Genomic DNA, 18,858 nt, shown 5'->3' on the forward strand with positions numbered 1-18,858 from the left:
CTGCCAAAGTTGTTTTCCTTGTCATGTCAATTCCTCATAGATGTATTGTCTGTCTAAAATTATAAAAATTGCCTGCCTTGTCACTTATTGGGTCTCAGTGTTCATGTAATAAAACTTCAGTTTTTTTCTCCTGTTATTCTGTCTCATGTAAATTTAATTCCGAGTCCAGTTGGACTAGACAAGAATTTTTCCTTCCTTTCAGTTGGCATAGTCAGCAGGATACTTGACACATTTGCCCTGAACAATACTGCAACTAAGAGATCCTGAGATATCTGACATACAACCAGTAAGATTGTCAGCCTCCCAGAATCTCTGCCTGCAAAATTCAATGGAGCAAGAGTGGTGAGAATCTTTCTTTCTCTTTCTCAATTTAGGTGAGCAGGAGAAAATATTGTGGGACCAGTTCCTAGGGCTTACTGACTCTTGGGTAAAATGTTGATAGAGTACTCTTTGGTTTCTGATCCATTTCCTCCAAGAGATGTCCTTTGTTTTTCTTTTTCTGTGTCTTTTGTGTCATTTGTCTGCCCTGTCATAGGGCAGAACTCAAGTGCAGGCCCTATAAACCTACTATTCAAGACAGCCTCACAAACTGGTGAGTTCATGGTTCTCATCAGACCAGTGTCTGTTTAGACAAATTTTACTGTGGGTTTATGTTCCCATGAGGTAAAGGCTGTTACTAAGGGACATCTTAGAAGCCAAAGCCACAAAACTGGTGGGCCCAGATGAGGCATTTAAAAGCTACTAGAGTGCTTGCCACTTAACTCAAAGACTTTCATGTTAGGATAAGTTGGTCACAGAATGGGTTAGGTTGACACTAGGCCACCTGTCAACCTCGAGAAAACTTCTGTGCAACAGGGTACACTATAAAACAACACACAATCCCCAACTCACAGCACACCCCTCCTGGGTATTAGTATGGCTCCAAGAGACCCAAGGGTTAGCCTAAGCTGTTAAAGTGCATACAAGAACAACTGCATAAGGTTTTTCCTTTCATCTTGTTCTGTGTCCTAAGAGCTTTGTGATCAGTGAGAACATTCTCTCTGGTTTCTGCCATTTGGAGGGTGCACTTACCAGGGTGTACCTTGGTGGTTAGTCAAATAGACTGGGGATCCAAAACACACAGTTACAAACAGCACACTCTGTCCAGCCGTGTCAGCTCTCAGGGGACTAAGTCCTAAGAGGCCTTAGCCCATAAGAGGCCTTTGTTGTCTTAATCTTCATTGCTTGTCAGTGCTGGAAAAATCTCATTCCAGTAGCACCTATGCAGTGTCACAGATGAGCAGGTCTGTAACTGGAGGCATCTCATGATTTCATGGGAGATTGGAGATGCTATTTTTAACTACACTATCCTTACCACCTGTGCAACAAAGGTCTTCACTTTCTTAAACTAATTTTGGGGGTGAACTTTTGAATCATGGGGGCTACATCATCTACACCAGATGCCTCTTGCATCTTTGGTTATGACAATAAAAAGCTTATTGGTTTGAATTACTATTAATAGGTCCTACTCAGAAACGGCCAGACAATAGATCCTTTAAATTGGCTATATTTGAAGAAAAGTCCTTTATAAAGAACTCTCAGTTGTCTTATTAGAATAACAGCTAGCCTTAGAGACTCCCTTGACAGGATAAAAGAACAAAATTAGACTTAAGACAAATATATGCCCATATCTCATGAAAATTTCCTTTCTTAAAATCCAGTTCCATCTGCCTGTTTTAACTTCCCTTTCCCTGTATTTGCAGAAAGCACTCCAGCTTAATCTCTAGGTTCAAAATATACAGACTACTCTTGTAAATGCTGAAAGCCAGAAACTGAATTTATCAAAGCACCTGGGACAGGCGGTAGGGCTCAATTTGCTAAAATCAGGCTCTGCCAACTTCAGGCATTTCTTTGCAATAACTTTCATCAATATATCCTAAACCCCACCAACACTACAAAAAATTCATATCCCCTAAACAGCAACAGATCTTTTAATTTATAAGACCCTCTTTCCTCCACTTTCTAAAGATCTGACCAAATTTAGAGAATAGTTGTAAAGACTAATTGCTATTCATAACCTCATTCACAGAGACCTTGACCAGCTGCTAAGGGGAGTTCTTCCAGCCCAAGAGTATATTACCGTTATTAGACAGTTTAGACTGCTTCCTGAAGAAGCCTCCCTGCATGGAGGAACCAGGACCACAATTTCTCTTAGCACCTCCTACATATGAACTGCAAGGCCAATATTCAGACTAATAGCCAAGGTTGAACTGTGTACCTAGAAAGAAGGCTTTTGTTAAAATCTTATACAGACTTTACAAAGGCATAAATCTTTTGATTCCCGTTTTAGTTAAAAATCTCCCTGACATAAAGAGATAAATTTAGTTAAAAAGGTGGGACAGTCCCGTGATATTTAGGCTGTAATCCAGTTCCTTGGGGAATTAAAAACAACTGTCTTTGTCTTATATGTATCTATAAAACCAGAGATGCAACTCTAAAAACAAGTCAAAGCACACCCATCTTTATAAACCTCACCTCTCAAAATGTTTGTGGATATTATAAAAATCAAGATACTGGAACAAAATTGTCCTATACTTAGAAAAAAACTTTCATTGTTTCTCTGTCCCTTTAAAGTTACACATCTTACCATGTCTTTGAAGTGTAAACATAGCACACAGTCACCTGAGACTAAAGAAAAAAAGGGAGGAGGGGAAAGAAGCCTTTTTAAAAAATACCACTACTGAAAGGGCTTTTCTACCCAAACTCTAGCAGCTCTGATAACAGGCAGATATGTTCCAAATTTCACCTTAGAGAAAACTTGGATACTTTCTCTGTAAACCTTCTACTTCCATCTTTTCAAGGACCTAAGAGGCATTCTTTGAAAGCAAACTTTAGGGAAAAGATTTTCATTAAAAAAAAAAAAGAGGAAGTAACAAAAAAAAAGTAAAAAAAAAAAAAGAAGTAGGTATTTGAAAATTGAGCCTATAATGTTCTCTCTACAAATATTAGTAAAATAAAAGCTATAAGTAATAGTTGCCCCTTGTTTGTGTATTTCTGTGTCCAGGTATGTTGGTAAATGTGAGATATTTACCTCCATATGATATTGCTAAAAATAATTTGTAAAAAAAGCTCTATTTAGTTGAAGACAAGTACTTTTAAGGATTGGGCAACTAAAACTCTCAGAAAGATAGAAACAAATCCAAATGTTTTTCAAGTTCATGTGATCTAGAAAAATATTTGGTATTAATCTAATTTAAGGGTGCCTTGGTGGTAGAGTTAGTTAAGCAACTGACTGTTGATTTTGGCTCAGGTCATGATCTCAGGGTCCTGAGATCAAGTCCCATGTCAGGCTTCATGTTGAGTGTGGAGTCTGCTTGAGATTCTCTCTCCCTCTCTCCTTACCTCACCCTTCTTCTCACCCCCAGCTCATGTTTTCTCTCTCTCAAATAAATATTTAAATTTTTTTTATTGGAGTTCAATTTGCCAGCATATAGCATATCACCCAGTGCTCATCCTGTCAAGTGCCCCCCTCAGTGCCCATCACCCAGTCACCCCAACCCCCTGCCCACCTCCCTTTCCACTACCCCTTGTTCATTTCCCAGAGTTAGGAGTCTCTCATGTTCTGTCACCCTCACTGATATTTTCACTCATTTTCTCTCCTTTCCCCTTTATTCCCTTTCACTATTTTTTATATTCCCCAAATTAATGAGACCATATGATGTTTGTCTTTCTCTGATTGACTTATTTCACTCAGCATAAAACCCTCCAGTTCAAATAAATAAATCTTTTTTAAAAAAACTAATTTAAGATTGTTGGTATTAACTAAAATTGACATGTCATTAAAGATATTAGCATTAAAATTAAAACTTTTATTCTGCCTGTATTTATTTAAAGTCAAATAAATTGATGTTATCTCTGTAACAAATAATTTAAAATAATAATAATAGCTTGAAAGGATGACTTTGATGATGTCTATTGAAGTTTTTACAGGTAATCTAAGCAAAATTGTTAAGAACAAATAAAATAGATATAAATAAGATTGAAAGTTTACTTTTAAAATAGTTTCTCCAAATCTTTCTGATAACCTGAAACCTTAAAGTTTTGCTAAATTAAATGATAAATTGGGTTGAATTCATTAAATACCTAACTCATTTTCTAAAAAAGATAAAGTTATTAAAACTCAGTGCTGAGTATATGTTTATCTATTTTGGTCTTTTTATAAAGAAACCAAAGATAAATTTATTATTTAAATTATTAAATTTATCCCAAAAGTAGAAGTTTACACTAAGAAGACTCCTTTAGAGTGTCATCCACATGAATAATTCTAATAGTTATTTAAGATATGGAAAAAGATTTAAGCAGATTACAAATAGAAACATGATATTTAGTATAAGAAAAAGATATCAATTTCCCTAAAATGTCATGATATTTCTAAAAGATTTTACAACTCAATATTAGCAAAATATAGGGCAGCAAATCTCTCAAGACACTACTTTTGGTTATTTTAAGAATATTCTGAAAAGCCACTAGACATTGTGTGCCTGTGCACTGAAAACTTAGATTCATTCACCTAAACATATTCCAATTCAACAAATTTATCATTCAAAAAATAGAACTATGGAGCAAGATATACATATAAAGCATATACAAGCCGCTTTATAAATTTTGTCAACCTCAATTAGGAAAATGCATAAAAGAAAAACCAAATGATGTAAACTTAAATGAGAAAATAAGGATATCAACTTTTATATAAAGCAAATTTTGAAAATACTGCATGTATATAAATATTACTGAAAAAATTGATAAGACTTTTAACAGTGCTAAACTCTGGATGGTAACATTGTAACTAATGGGTCTTTCTTCTTTTTTTTTTTAATTTTTTATTGGTGTTCAATTTACTAACATACAGAATAACACCCAGTGCCCGTCACCCATTCACTCCCACCCCCCGCCCTCCTCCCCTTCTACCACCCCTAGTTCGTTTCCCAGAGTTAGCAGTCTTTACGTTCTGTCTCCCTTTCTGATATTTCCCACACATTTCTTCTCCCTTCCCTTATATTCCCTTTCACTATTATTTATATTCCCCAAATGAATGAGAACATATAATGTTTGTCCTTCTCCGACTGACTTACTTCACTCAGCATAATACCCTCCAGTTCCATCCACGTTGAAGCAAATGGTGGGTATTTGTCATTTCTAATAGCTGAGTAATATTCCATTGTATACATAAACCACATCTTCTTTATCCATTCATCTTTCGTTGGACACCGAGGCTCCTTCCACAGTTTGGCTATCGTGGCCATTGCTGCTAGAAACATCGGGGTGCAGGTGTCCCGGCGTTTCACTGCATCTGTATCTTTGGGGTAAATCCCCAATAGTGCAATTACTGGGTCGTAGGGCAGGTCTATTTTTAACTCTTTGAGGAACCTCCACACAATTTTCTAGAGTGGCTGCACCAGTTCACATTCCCACCAACAGTGTAAGAGGGTTCCCTTTTCTCCTCATCCCCTCCAACATTTGTTGTTTCCTGCCTTGTTAATTTGCCCCATTCTCACCGGTGTGAGGTGGTATCTCATTGTGGTTTTGATTTGTATTTCCCGGATGGCAAGTGATGCAGAGCATTTTCTCATATGCATGTTGGCCATGTCTATGTCTTCCTCTGTGAGATTTCTGTTCATGTCTTTTGCCCATTTCATGATTGGATTGTTTGTTTCTTTGGTGTTGAGTTTAATAAGTTCTTTATAGATCTTGGAAACTAGCCCTTTATCTGATATGTCATTTGCAAATATCTTCTCCCATTCTGTAGGTTGTCTTTTAGTTTTGTTGACTGTATCCTTTGCTGTGCAAAAGCTTCTTATCTTGATGAAGTCCCAATAGTTCATTTTTGCTTTTGTTTCTTTTGCCTTCGTGGATGTATCTTGCAAGAAGTTACTGTGGCCGAGTTCAAAAAGGGTGTTGCCTGTGTTCTCCTCTAGGATTTTGATGGAATCTTGTCTCACATTTAGATCTTTCATCCATTTTGAGTTTATCTTTGTGTATGGTGAAAGAGAGTGGTCTAGTTTCATTCTTCTGCATGTGGATGTCCAATTTTCCCAGCAGGTGATGTAACCAGTGGGCTCTTATGTACAGTCAGGTTGACAGGACAGATAGACCATGAACCTTATGCAGGTTCAAATTCTGGCTCTATGTCCTACCAGATATGTAAACTTGGCTCTCTGTGCATCAATTTACTCATAGGACATTTTAGTTATTATACTTTTCAGCTCCAGAATTTCTACTTGATTCTTTTTTATATTTTTTCTTTATTCACATTGTCTATTTTTTGAGACATTGTTCTCCTGGTTTCCTTTGGTTCTTTGTCCATAGTGTCCTTTGGCTCTTTGAGCAAATTCATAGGTCATTAGGAGATAATTTAAAGATTACATTAAGGGAAAAATGATAATACATGTGCAGCATTTAGAGTAATATTTGGCCCATTCATAGTAAGCCCTCAACAAATATCAGCTTATTATTATGGAAGACCAGCTCTGAGCCAGTCTTAGGGGCATTGGTAATGTAAAACTTTCATGTAATCCCTGAGGAATGTTCTTCCAAAATTCCTGTCAGTTTGCCATTGTTATGTCTATTGTTATGTGTTTATCCTTCACTGATACATACAAAATGAATCAATAGTGTATAAAACCCATTACAGAAACCACTAAAAAATGTTCTCAGTATTGGTTAGGCAAGGTTAGTCTTTTTACAGTGCCACGGTTGGTATTGGTGGACGATGAAAGAGATGGAATAACAACAACAGCAAAACTAGAATCACTTAGAGAGTCATAAATTAATGGAGAAGAGAATCCTTACTTAGTAACTTCTCTGAAATATTTGTTAACCAAGTGGCAAAAAAACCCCAAAAAGCAAAAACAAAAAAACAACCCATTCAGAACCACTTAAATTCTTACCTTGAAATTATAAATTTATATTTTTTAATGATTGAAGAATTATATTTTTAAGCCTGCAAAAATTAAGAAGAAAGGTAAAGCAAATTTTTATCAAACCTTTCAAATGAATGCCTCCTTAAAAAATATGTATTTCAGTCTACATTTAACATAAACAAAAAGCTTAACATTGAAAAACAATTACTGCAGCTGTGACATGATTAATATAATTATAATAAGCAAAATAATAAAGTAAATAAATAGTAATAAAGTAAGTAAAGCATTTCTCTATGATCAGCCAATTTTCAAAAAGAACACACTCTAAGTGGAGAAGAGAAAGTTGAGAAGGAGATGAATTAGCCTCTAGATGTTGGGGTCTGCACAGAGTCTAAGCTTCACAAAATCCACGTGAAGTAAAAACGTGTTTCCATGTAATTGGTAAAGAGACTGAAACTAAGGGAGGTTCAGTACCTTGCTCAAATCTACACTTTGGTAATAATAGGGAAGTCACAGCTCTTCTTTATAAATATATGTCAAATTGAATCTCACTAAAAATCTTATTAAAACAAAATAAAATAATAGTATGATACTCTGCTTATTAAAAAGTCTCAAAATATCAAAGCTTCTATAGGTATTATAGTGTCATTTATAAATTAAAAAAGGAATACAAATATAAATAAACATGGAATATACCTTTAATTATTTTGCATTGTTAAATTAGTCATTGTGAAGTTGGCAGCATGGAAAATTATTTGATATGAATGTTAAATTAAAAATAAGATATTATATAGAATTAACTTCATCTAGCTTCCAAAAGAGTAATAAGAAATAATATAAAATAAAAAAAATTATTAAATTTATGAAATATACTCATAAATTTGCCAATCTAAAAAATTCTGTTGTAACAGACAGATCACAACTGCTTACTATTTAGTTTTTACACAAGAAAATTAAGAATTAATTAATAATTCTAATAAATGTAATTAAGGCTACTAGAAATTATAAGGGACACAACTCTGCATACAAGGAAAGTAAGATATGTGGTTTTGATAAGAAACATATTAGAAATAGAAATACACTTTTGTTAAGGAAAAAAATTGTCCTAAAGGGAGATTGGTTATTCAAAGAGGGAGAACTAGGGATAAAATCTGAATATAAAAAAAAAAAGTTGCAAAAGGTTCATTAAAAAAAAGAACTAAGGAATTTTATGTGTGTTTGGTTGTGGCTAAGATTAGAATAAATTTATTTAAAATGAGTTTTAATATCAAAAGCATACTGGCACAAAATTAGAATTTGGTTTTTCTCTCTGTTAAAAAACAAAAGTTTCTAAGGTTCTTGGTCTGCTCTCAATAAAAAACTATAAACAAGGTTTTTCTTTACATTTAATGTAACCTGTGTAGAAAACAAAAATTCCATGTTTTGTCTTTATCAATCTTTGGTTATTCAAGAAAACTGAGTCTTCTTAATATTTAAAGAGCTAAGCTTTGTTCACAACTACATAACCTTCTATATTTGCTTTTAAAATCTGTCACTCTGGTTAAATAGTTATTGTTTCATAATGATCTGGGATCAAATTTAATCAAATGTTCAAACTTTCTAATAGTTTTTTTACATATTTTCCCAAATCAGATTTCAAAATGAAATCTTTTGACTAAAACCTAACTGAGGTATTTCTAGGAAGCTCCTGGAATACTTCAAAATTGTTGTGAGAAATTTAATTAGGCTTATTTGTTATGTTAAATTACATGGAAAGCATTGTTAAATAAGCGATTCTAAACTCTCTTAAGTTATATTTGGGTATATATATATATGTTATTAAAATAGTGTTCTATCTGGGGACAAATAGCATGGAAAGAGTGATCTAAAAATGCCTGGGGCACACACAGGGAGATTATTTGCTATTCTAGGAGCACTTCCCTGAGAGGCAGCATTCAGGGAGACATCTCTTGGAGAATAAGGGAGCTGGTTGGCACCAATTCCCTCCCCTGCCCCTTAGCATAAACACAGAGTCACCTAAAGGAAGCAGGTCAGTGCAGACACTATCTGCCCAACTTGCTTATGCCAAGCCCCCTCCTTGGCACTCTGGCAGGACTGCCCTTCTCAATTAAGCTTACTACATAGTTCCTGCATGGCAGGCCCCTCCCCAAGAAGACCAGCACAAAACCCTGTCTGCACCACATCTCCTGAACCAGAGAGTTCTTCAGGACCTCAGTTCTGTAGTTGGTAATAGGTTTCATTTCCCAAGCAGACCAGAGCACATCTAGTTATAACTTGCCACATTCAGGCCAGGGACCAAACACTGGCCACAGCAAGCAAGGAGAGCTGCTCCAGACAAATGGTCTGAAGGACAGAGCAGCCAAAACACAACAGCAGAGTGCATACAGCATACACTGGAGACACTCCCTAAAGTTTCAGGCTCTGGGCACTACTCAACCTCTTCTTCATAAGGCCATTACTTTCACCAGCAGGAGACATAACAGACTTTCCTAACACAGAGAAGAAGGCAGAGACTTAGACAAAATGCTGAAATGGAGAAATTTATTCAAAATGAAAGAACAAGATAATACCATGGCCATAGATCTAAGCAAAATAGTTATAAGTAACATACCTGATGGAGAATATAAAGCAACAAACCTAAGGATACTCACTGAGCTTGAGAAAAAAATGGAAGACATGAGACCCTTACCATAGAGATGAAAAAGTTAAAAAAGAATCAATCAGAGATGAAGAGTGAAATATAGGAGATTAGAAACAGGCTTATTGCAATGAATAACAGGCTGGAGGAAGCAGAGGAATGAATTAGTGACCTAGAAGACAAAATAATGGAAAACAATGAAGCTGAAAAAAAGAGAGAAAGAAGAATCATGTGACTCATGAAACAGACTTAGGGAACTCAGTGACTACATCAAACATAATAACATTCATATTATAGGAATCCTGGAAGAAGAAAGAAAAAAGTATACACGAAATTTATTTCAAGAAATAATAGCAGAAAACTTCCCTAATTTGGGGATGGAAATAGACATCTAAATCCAGGAGGCACAGGGAACGTCCATGAAAATCAAGCAAAGCAGGCCAACACCAAGGCATATTGTAATTAAATTTGCAAAATATAGTGATAAAGGAAAAATCCTAAAAGTAACAAAACAAAAGAAGTCTTTAACTTTTAAGGGAAAATCCATAAGGCTAGCTAGAGATTTCTCAACAGAAACTTGGCAAAACAGAAAGGAATGACATGAAATATTTATTCAAAGTGCTGACTGGGAAAAATCTGCAGCCAAGTATACTCTATCTAGCAAGGCTATCATTCAGAAAAAAAGGAGAGATAAAGAGTTACAGATAAACAAAAACAAAAAGAGTCTGTGAAAACTAAAACTAAACTAAAATATTTGCAAGAAATATTAAAGGGGACACTTGGAGTGCAAAAGAGAGACCAAAATTGACAAAGACAAGAAAGGATCAGAGAAAATCTCCAAAAACAATGACAAAGCATGTAATGAAATAGATATAACTGAACAAATGGATAAAATGGATAAAAAACAAAACAAACAAGACCCATCTATGTGCTGCCTACAAAAGACTCATTTTATTTTTAAAAATATTTAAATTTTAAAAATTTTTTAGAAGGGCAGACAGACTCTTAAGCAGGCCCTATGCCAGCCAGCATGGAGCCTGACACAGGGCTTGATCTCACAACTCTGATATCATGACCTGAGCTGAAATCAAGAGTCAGACACCTACCCAAATGAGCCATCCAGTTGCCCCAAGACTCATTTAGGTCTTTAGACTCACTTAGACCTAAAGACACCTGCAGATTGAAAGTAAGGAGGTGGAGAAACATTTATCATGCAGATGGATGCTAAAAGAAAGTCAGAGTAGCAATATTTCTATTGGACAAACTAGACTTTTTTGTTCCTATATTGTTTTTATACTGCTTTGATATCAGGATAGTACTGGCCTGATGGGATGATTTTAAATGTGTTCCCTCTATTCCATTATTTGTAAGATTTTGATTAAGCTTGTCATTATTTTTTTTTAATGTTTGGTAGAATTCACCAATGAAACCATGTGGTCCTGGGCTTTTCTGTGATGGGAGATTTTTTGATTCCTAATTCAACTTTCATTCTTGTTATTGGTCTAATACAGCTTCCTATTTCTTGGATTCAAGATTCATGATTCAATTGTGGTAACTTGTGCATTTTTAGGAATTAATCTGTTTTTCTCCCAAGTTATTTGATTTGCTAGTATATAATTGTTTATAATAACCTGTTTTTACACTATTTCTTTGGTTATCTGTTGTACTGTTTTCCCTTCCATTTCTCATTTTGGTTTCTGGGTCTTCTTTCTTTTCTTAATGTAGTTAAAGGACTGTCAATATTGTGGTTTTTTTGCATTTTTTAAAACTGATCATTGTTTTCAATGTTGTTATTGTTTATTCTGGTCTTTGATTTTTCTTTGTTCTTTCCTTCCTCTACTAAATTCAGCTAAGTTTTTTATATTTTTAGTTCCTTGTGGTGTAAAATTGTTTATTTGAACTTTTTTTCTTAATACAAGCATTTATAGCATAAATTTGACTCTGACATCTGCTTTTGCTGTATCTCATAAGTTGTGGAATGTTGTAGGGTTTTTTCTTTTGTTTTAAGACATATTTTATTTTGATTTGCTGTTTGATTTATTTGGCCCATGGCTTGTGCAGTAGTGTGTTGTTGAATATTTACGTATTAAATATTTAATACTTACATTGTAGATTTTCCAGCTTTGCTTTATTGTTGATCTTTAGTTTTATACCATTGTGGCTGAAAAATATACTTGGTATGATTTAATTCTTCTTAAATTTGTAATTTTGTAATATGTCTTTTTTTAAAAAAGATTTTATTTATTTATTCATGAGAGACACAGAGAGAGCGTGAGAGGTAGGGACACAGGCAGAGGGAGAAGCAGGCTCCGTGCAGGAAGCCTGATGTGAGACTGGATCCTGGGACTCCAGGTTCACACCCCAGGCCAAAGGCAGGTGCTAAACCCGCTGAGCCATTCAGGGATCCCGTAATGCCTCTTTTTATACGATTTAACTGGGGGATTCTCAGTGTGTACTTGAAGAAAATATGTATTCTATTTTTCTTGGATGGAATGTTTAACATATATATCTTTTAGAAAACATGTATTTTGAAGCATGCTTCAGGTAAAAATGTTCTTATTTAAAAAAATAATAACTTTAACTGAAGATACTTGTTACAAACAAAGCATATTAGAGAGAAAATTGATAGTGGGGGAATAGGTGAAATAGGTGTAGGGAATTAATGGTACACTTATCATGATGAGCACTGAGTAAAGATATGTAGAATTGTTGAATCACTATATCGTACACCTGAAATTGATATAACACTGTATGTAAACAATACTGGAATTAAAATTGAAAACTTAATAAAAACTTAAATTAAGTATTCTGAAATTGTATAAAAGTTCTAGAAATCTGATGTTCTAATATGTTATTATCTTAAAGTGTTGTATATCATTAAAACAACTAAATTTCCTTGTTAATACCATAATAATAAACTCTAATCAGATCTTTATGTCAGTTTTAAAGTCTTTTATCATATACAGTTACACTTTTACTCAGATGCCTCTACCAAAACCTCTTACAAATGTCTTTCATCTTCAGAGAGATTTATGGAGAAGACTTGAAAAATACAGGTTTCTGATAACCTTAAGATCAGAAAAATGAACTGGGTAAGAGTCTCCAGAACTAATGGTAAAACTGAATTCAAGCAAAACAAGAAGTAATAACATGGGACTAAATAAACTGAGAAAGATGGTTATAATTTTTATAAAATTTTTGTATCAAAGATTGCTGATTTTTTAAATAATTTATTTTTCTAGATTTAAGAGAATTTTTTCTTAAGCTAACTGAGTTACAGCAATTTGATAAAATATACCTTTGTGAAAAAGTTGAACATTTCTTTCTTTTTTTTTTTTTTTTTTGCTCAACTCAATCTGGAAGTCAATTTATTTGCAAAGAATCTACCATCATGAGAAAACATTTATGAAAATCTTCATCAGTACAAAGCCCAGAAGCTCCACTTAGGGGCAACAAATGTGGCTATGATGCTGAACAACTCTGGTCTTTCCCATAAAATGAGTAACATCTAACTGACAGAGTATACTGACCCTTGAATCAGCAACCCTCAGGTTTCAATATAGGCATGGATATTTTTAAATAAGTAAGGCTAGAATGAGCTATGGAGTTTTTAAGAATATATTGAGTGATAAATGGCGATTACATCAGGTGATCTGAGCAGACCTGCATAGGTAATAAACCACGTCACACGGGTAGAATATGCCAGTACCAACGTGTATGGCTCCCCATTTCAGTAAGACTACGTGGTTCTCTAGAGGAAGAAGAGGTGGCCTTCTCAGCTTTTTATTGGTCCAAGTTCTACTAAGGCTTGTAGAATTACCTACCATCAGGTCAATGCTTCTGTCTAGAAGAGGATTCCAGTTCTGTCAGCAGAGGAAACTAGACATTAAAAATCTAAGTCAAGGTTATATATAGGATGAGTCTCAGAAAACTGAATTGTACAGACACTTAGGTAAAAACCATTTCAAAGAATTTGTGAGCGTTAAGGTTAATAAGGTCTTTTCAGAGATGCAGCCTGTGAAGAACCCCCAACACTACATAGATAGTGAACAACAAACAGCAGAAGGAAGTCTTGACTCAAGTGAGGAAGACAGAAAAATATTTACATTAAAGAAAGGGTTCAAAATGAAGTAATATTTACAGGATGCTAAAAAATTAATCTTCAGCCATAATGAGGCCTCTTCGAGCTCCCAAAATCTTTGCTTTCTTCTCCTTTCGTCTTTGTTCATGTTGCTTCCGTTGTTCCTCCTGAGTCTGGAGAGGAGGTTGTTTGTAAGTTTTCTTGTGGAATCTAACTCTGTTGGCATGTTGCTTAAGAGAACTATTTTCCTTAGGTTGACCCCATGGTTTCAGTTTGCCTTTGTGTGGCTCGTAGTTGAGGGGACGAGACAGACTGGCTTTGAGATCAAACACCGGTTTCTTGTTGGAGACTGGAGTCTGTGCTGCCTCAGTTGTCAACTTGAATGGAATAACAACAGAAGCAGAATTCCCCTTTGCGGTCTTTAACTTGCATGTCCCGAGCATAGCCTGGCCTTTTGGAGTACTCCCACATACGGTCACATGTGGAGACTTTCTGGCTGCAGTCTTGGTCAGTGAACGCTTATGTTCATTATCTTTGGTAGCAGCTGAAAACCTGACGTTCATCTTAGTTGCCAATAGAATGGAATGCTTGGAGGACCCCTTCCCACACAAGGTGATCTGGCCTGTAGGGCCCAGGGGCTGGCCCTGCAAGTGGCGCTGGCTGGAGGGAGTTCGAGCCTCAGGGAGCCTTCCCCAGAGAGGAACTGGAGTCACCACCACTTCTTTGGTGACCAGCTGCTTCTTCAGTTCATTAAATGAGTTGTATTCTTCAAAATGTTTCTTTTTCCTTTCAATATATTGATCAATGGACTCCATTTCCTTAAAACGAGCCTCATGAAGCTTCTTAAAGTTTGGAGTAGCACTTATAGTTCTTTTACTTTTTCCAGGTTTGGAAAACCCATCTGCGCAGAGAGGCTTCTTTCTTTCTGCAGGTACTTTTGAATCTTCATTACCATTTATTCTTCTTTTTCCTGTGGAAACTGCATTCTCCTCTCCTTGGTTCTCATCTAGTGGTGGAGGAACTCCTCCAACAGTTCTGAGATCCTGGTTTTCCTGCTTCTCTGGATTCTGGAATTCAGTGTGATCATTTATTTTTATCTCTGAATGATCCTGGGAGTCCGGGTTCTTGCACCTTCTCCTTGTTTTGGTGATGTGGCCAACTGTCTCCCTCTTAGCTTGTTCCTGGCTGCTCATCTGCATCTCTGTCTCATCCCAGGAGGACGCAGAAGTTTGGCTTCCATTTTGACTCTCATTTTCTTTTTTTTTGCTTCGTCTTTAAGGTAGGCTTTCAAGGCTTTTAACAACTTGTCTGCCCTCAGGTTAGCCCGGAGGCCGAGACTCTTGGCCAAGTTCTGCAGGTCGCTGTACTTGAAGGAGTCAAGCTCCTCAAGGGAGGGTATGGCCATGGCGAGCTGCATCCAGGCGACCACGCAGAGGACGCATACCCCACACGCAGCAAAGCAGTTCAAAACTCAGGCGCCACTCAGTTGAACATTTCTTTTTCTCCTTACCTCACCCCTCCAGAATTCAGAAACTCTCAGTGCATGTTCTTATGTTTTCATGGCAATGTATTTATTTGCATAAGTTCATTAAGAGTCTGTTCTCCTTTTAAGAGGACACAATTGGAAACATTGGTTATATTACCAAGGCTTTAACTGGAATGTCATATTTGTGAGACATGCATAGACTCAGATATGTCCAAAGAGCTTTAAGGAACTAAGGTTGACCATACAGAGCCAATAAACCCCATTGGGAAAAATAGCTTGATATCTTGCTTCCAGGTTTCTGAGCAATCTTTTCAGGTGAATAAAGAAGGTCACTTTCTGGCAGGTTCAGGAACCTCAGGATATTTTGGGGATCTTGAGAAGAGAAAAATCAATCCAAATCTATAGGTATTGCAGGCTGTCTGATGACAAGTATTTGGTTTTCCTTCTGGCCTTGAGAGCCTATTTAAAATTCAATCTAGAGTTAAAAATAGAGCTACCCTATAACCCAGCAATTGCTCTACCAGGTATTTACCCCAAAGATACAAATGTTATGATCTCTTTCTGAAGCCATCTCAGATCAACTAAGCCTACATTTCCCCCTCTCTTAAATACTGAATGTGTGTTTACAATTAGTCACTTAGTGGCACGTGGTTTCCTATCATCTACCACTCTTTTTCATATGAATGAGTTGGTTTCTCCAATGGGATTCTATGCTCCTTGAAGGTTGTTACAATGCCGAATTCATTTTCCATCTCAGAGCACCTAACAATGCTTTATACAGAGTAGATATTTAATAGTTAATTGTGAAAAGTGGTAGAATGAAATGGAATGGAATGGGATGAAAAGGAATGGGATATGATAGGATGAGATAGGATGTCAGGAAATTGCATGGAGAGTGCAGAGGGGAAGGTGGATTAAAACATGAAAGGCCTGGAAGTCAATCAAGTATATATTGAATGGTTTACAGTCATTAAAAATTGTGTTTTATTGTCATTGAAAATTGTGATTTCATGGAGTCCTTTATGAGCCCAAACATCATGTCTTCATTATAATTCATCAAGAGGTTGCACGGGCAGAATGACCATTTGAAACTTACCAAAAACCTACTTCCTTACCTTTTGGGAAGGCTTCCACCTATCCTCCCAGGACAAAAAACTATCCATCCTTATGTCAAAGATGTTCAAATATTGAGAATCTTCCTCCTGACCTAATGTGCTTTCTTCCCACAGAACTCAAGCCATCTCACAAAAAATACCTTATTCTCCACAGAGGAAGTTTCAAGGTAAGTTTTTATGTTTACTCCTCATTATCCCTGAAATTGACCCCAGTCAAAATTGAGAAACTGAAGAAGATTTATCTTTGGGTTGTCTCCATTCCTTCAAAAAGGCTTTTTCCTTTCTCCCAAATATTATGTCCATGTCAAGTACTTAGTTGATTAGATATTTTGGGTGAATGGAGCCTTCTTTGGTATCATTCATATCATTTCACAAACGCCTGAGTTAGATCTAACAAGAAAATAAGTGTGAGCTGACTTAACTGAGCTAATTAAAGCTACAGAGGCAAATCTAGAACAAGATTCAAAACTTTTCATAGGAATGTCTGGGTGGCTCAGTGGTTGAGCCTCTGCTTTTGGCCCAGGGCATGATCCTAGGATCCAGGATCGAGTCCCACATCAGGCTGCTTGCGGTGATCCTACTTCTCCCTGGGCCTGTGTCTTTGCCACCCCCCCCCCGCCCCGTCTCTCATAAATAAGTAAATAAAATCTTAAAAAAAAAACTTTTCATAAATGCCATCAGCTTCAACCTGACAAAACACATACTTTTACTCTTAAGATTATTATCTTCACACAGTATCTGTTTTAAAAAATATGTATCTTTTCCAGGTTCCCTCTGTTCTTAAAAAATAAGTATAGCACAATTCCGAATAGCAAGTGTATAGCTCCAGATTTTTTAAAAGTTCAGAACAAATTTAAGGCTCAAATGCTCTACTGTCAATATCAATGTATCAGCAAAGGCTAGAATAAGGTATAAAATAACACGAATGAGAGACCTTCTAGACAGAGGTAGACAGTTATATTTCTTTTTGTATTTGTATTTGTATTTTTTATTATTTATTTTTTAATAAATTTATTTTTTATTGGTGTTCAATTTGCCAACATATAGAATAACACCCAGTGCTCATCCCATCAACTGCCCCCCTCAGTGCCTGTCACCCAGTCACCCCCACCCCCCGCCTACCTCCCCTTCCACCACCCCTAGTTCGTTTCCCAGAATTAGGAGTCTCTCATGTTCTGTCTCCCTTCTTGATATTTCCCACTCGTTTTTTTCTCCTTTCCCCTTTATTCCCTTTCACTATTTTTTATATTCCCCAAATGAATGAGACAGTATGTTTGTCCTTCTCCAATTGACTTATTTCACTCAGCATAATACCCTCCAGTTCCATCCACATCGAAGCAAATGGTGGGTATTTGTCATTTCTAATGGCTGAGTAATATTCCATTGTATACATAAACCACATCTTCTTTATCCATTCATCTTTCGATGGACATCGAGGCTCCTTCCACAGTTTGGCTATTGTGGACATTGCTGCTATAAACATTGGAGTGCAGGTGTCCCTGCGTTTCACTGCATCTGTATCTTTGGGGTAAATCCCCAGCAGTGCAATTGCTGGGTCATAGGGCAGATTTATTTTTAACTCTTTGAGGAACCTCCACACAGTTTTCCAGAGTGGCTCCACCAGTTCACATTCCCACCAACAGTGTAAGAGGGTTCCCCTTTCTCCACATCCTCTCCAACATTTGTGGTTTCCTGCCTTGTTAATTTTCCCCATTCTCACTGGTGTGAGGTGGTATCTCATTGTGGTTTTGATTTGTATTTCCCTCATGGCCAGGGATGCGGAGCATTTTCTCTTGTGCTTGTTGGCCATGTGTATGTCTTCCTCTGTGAGATTTCTGTTCATGTCTTTTGCCCATTTCATGATTGAATTGTTTGTTTCTTTGCTGTTGCGTTGAATAAGTTCTTTACAGATCTTGGATACTAGCCCTTTATCTGATACGTCATTTGCAAATATCTTCTCCCATTCTGTAGGTTGTCTTTTAGTTTTGTTGACTGTATCTTTTGTTGTGCAAAAGCTTCTTATCTTTTTTTACATATACATATTTTTTACTGAGTTCAATTTGCCAACATATAGTATAACACCCAGTGCTCATCCCATCAAGTACCCCCCTCAATGCCTGTCACCCAGTCACCCCATCCTCCCGCCCACCTCCCCTTCCACTACCCCTTGTTCGTTTCTCAGAGTTAGGAGTCTCTCATGTTTTGTCACCCTCCCTGATTTTTCCCACTCATTTTCTCTCCTTTCCCCTATAATCCCTTTCACTATTTTTTATATGCCCTGTATAAGTGAAACCATACGATTGTCCTTCTCCGATTGACTTACTTCACTCAGCATAATACCCTCCAGTTCCATCCATGTCAAAGCAAATGGTGGGCATTCGTCATTTCTAATGGCTGGGTAATATTCCATTGTATACATATACCACATCTTCTTTATACATTCATCTTTCGATGGACACTGAGGCTCCTTCCCAGTGTGGCTATTGTGAACATTGCTGCTATAAACAGACAATTATATGTCTAATCCAGAAAAACTCTATTCCTTAGCTCTTCTGTAAAGAACACTGATTTCTTGGATACAACATATATATATACGTATACACACACACGCACACACATAATCAATGCTGAATCTCTTT

At 36.4% G+C, this 18,858-nt stretch overlaps 1 protein-coding gene and 1 long non-coding RNA gene across 2 annotated transcripts in view; one reads left to right on the plus strand and one right to left on the minus strand.

The window, feature by feature from the left end:
* Window positions 1-205: 205 nt before the first annotated feature.
* The window catches only part of LOC112654070 (uncharacterized), a 42,227-nt gene continuing 23,574 nt past the window's right edge, over window positions 206-18,858 (plus strand). Inside the window, exons 1-2 of the long non-coding RNA XR_003132705.2 lie at window positions 206-342; window positions 16,334-16,386. This is a non-coding gene — a long non-coding RNA (uncharacterized LOC112654070). The remainder of the gene's footprint in view (window positions 343-16,333; window positions 16,387-18,858) is intronic.
* On the minus strand, window positions 13,522-15,094 carry LOC112654062 (nucleolar and spindle-associated protein 1-like). Its single transcript, XM_035711497.2, is given in 2 exon segments — window positions 13,522-14,880; window positions 14,883-15,094. Coding segments are annotated over 2 exon segments (1,341 nt in total). The 5' UTR covers window positions 15,036-15,094; the 3' UTR covers window positions 13,522-13,692.

Source organism: Canis lupus, chromosome X (assembly GCF_003254725.2).
Source record: "Canis lupus dingo isolate Sandy chromosome X, ASM325472v2, whole genome shotgun sequence".
Classification (NCBI taxonomy): domain Eukaryota; kingdom Metazoa; phylum Chordata; class Mammalia; order Carnivora; family Canidae; genus Canis; species Canis lupus.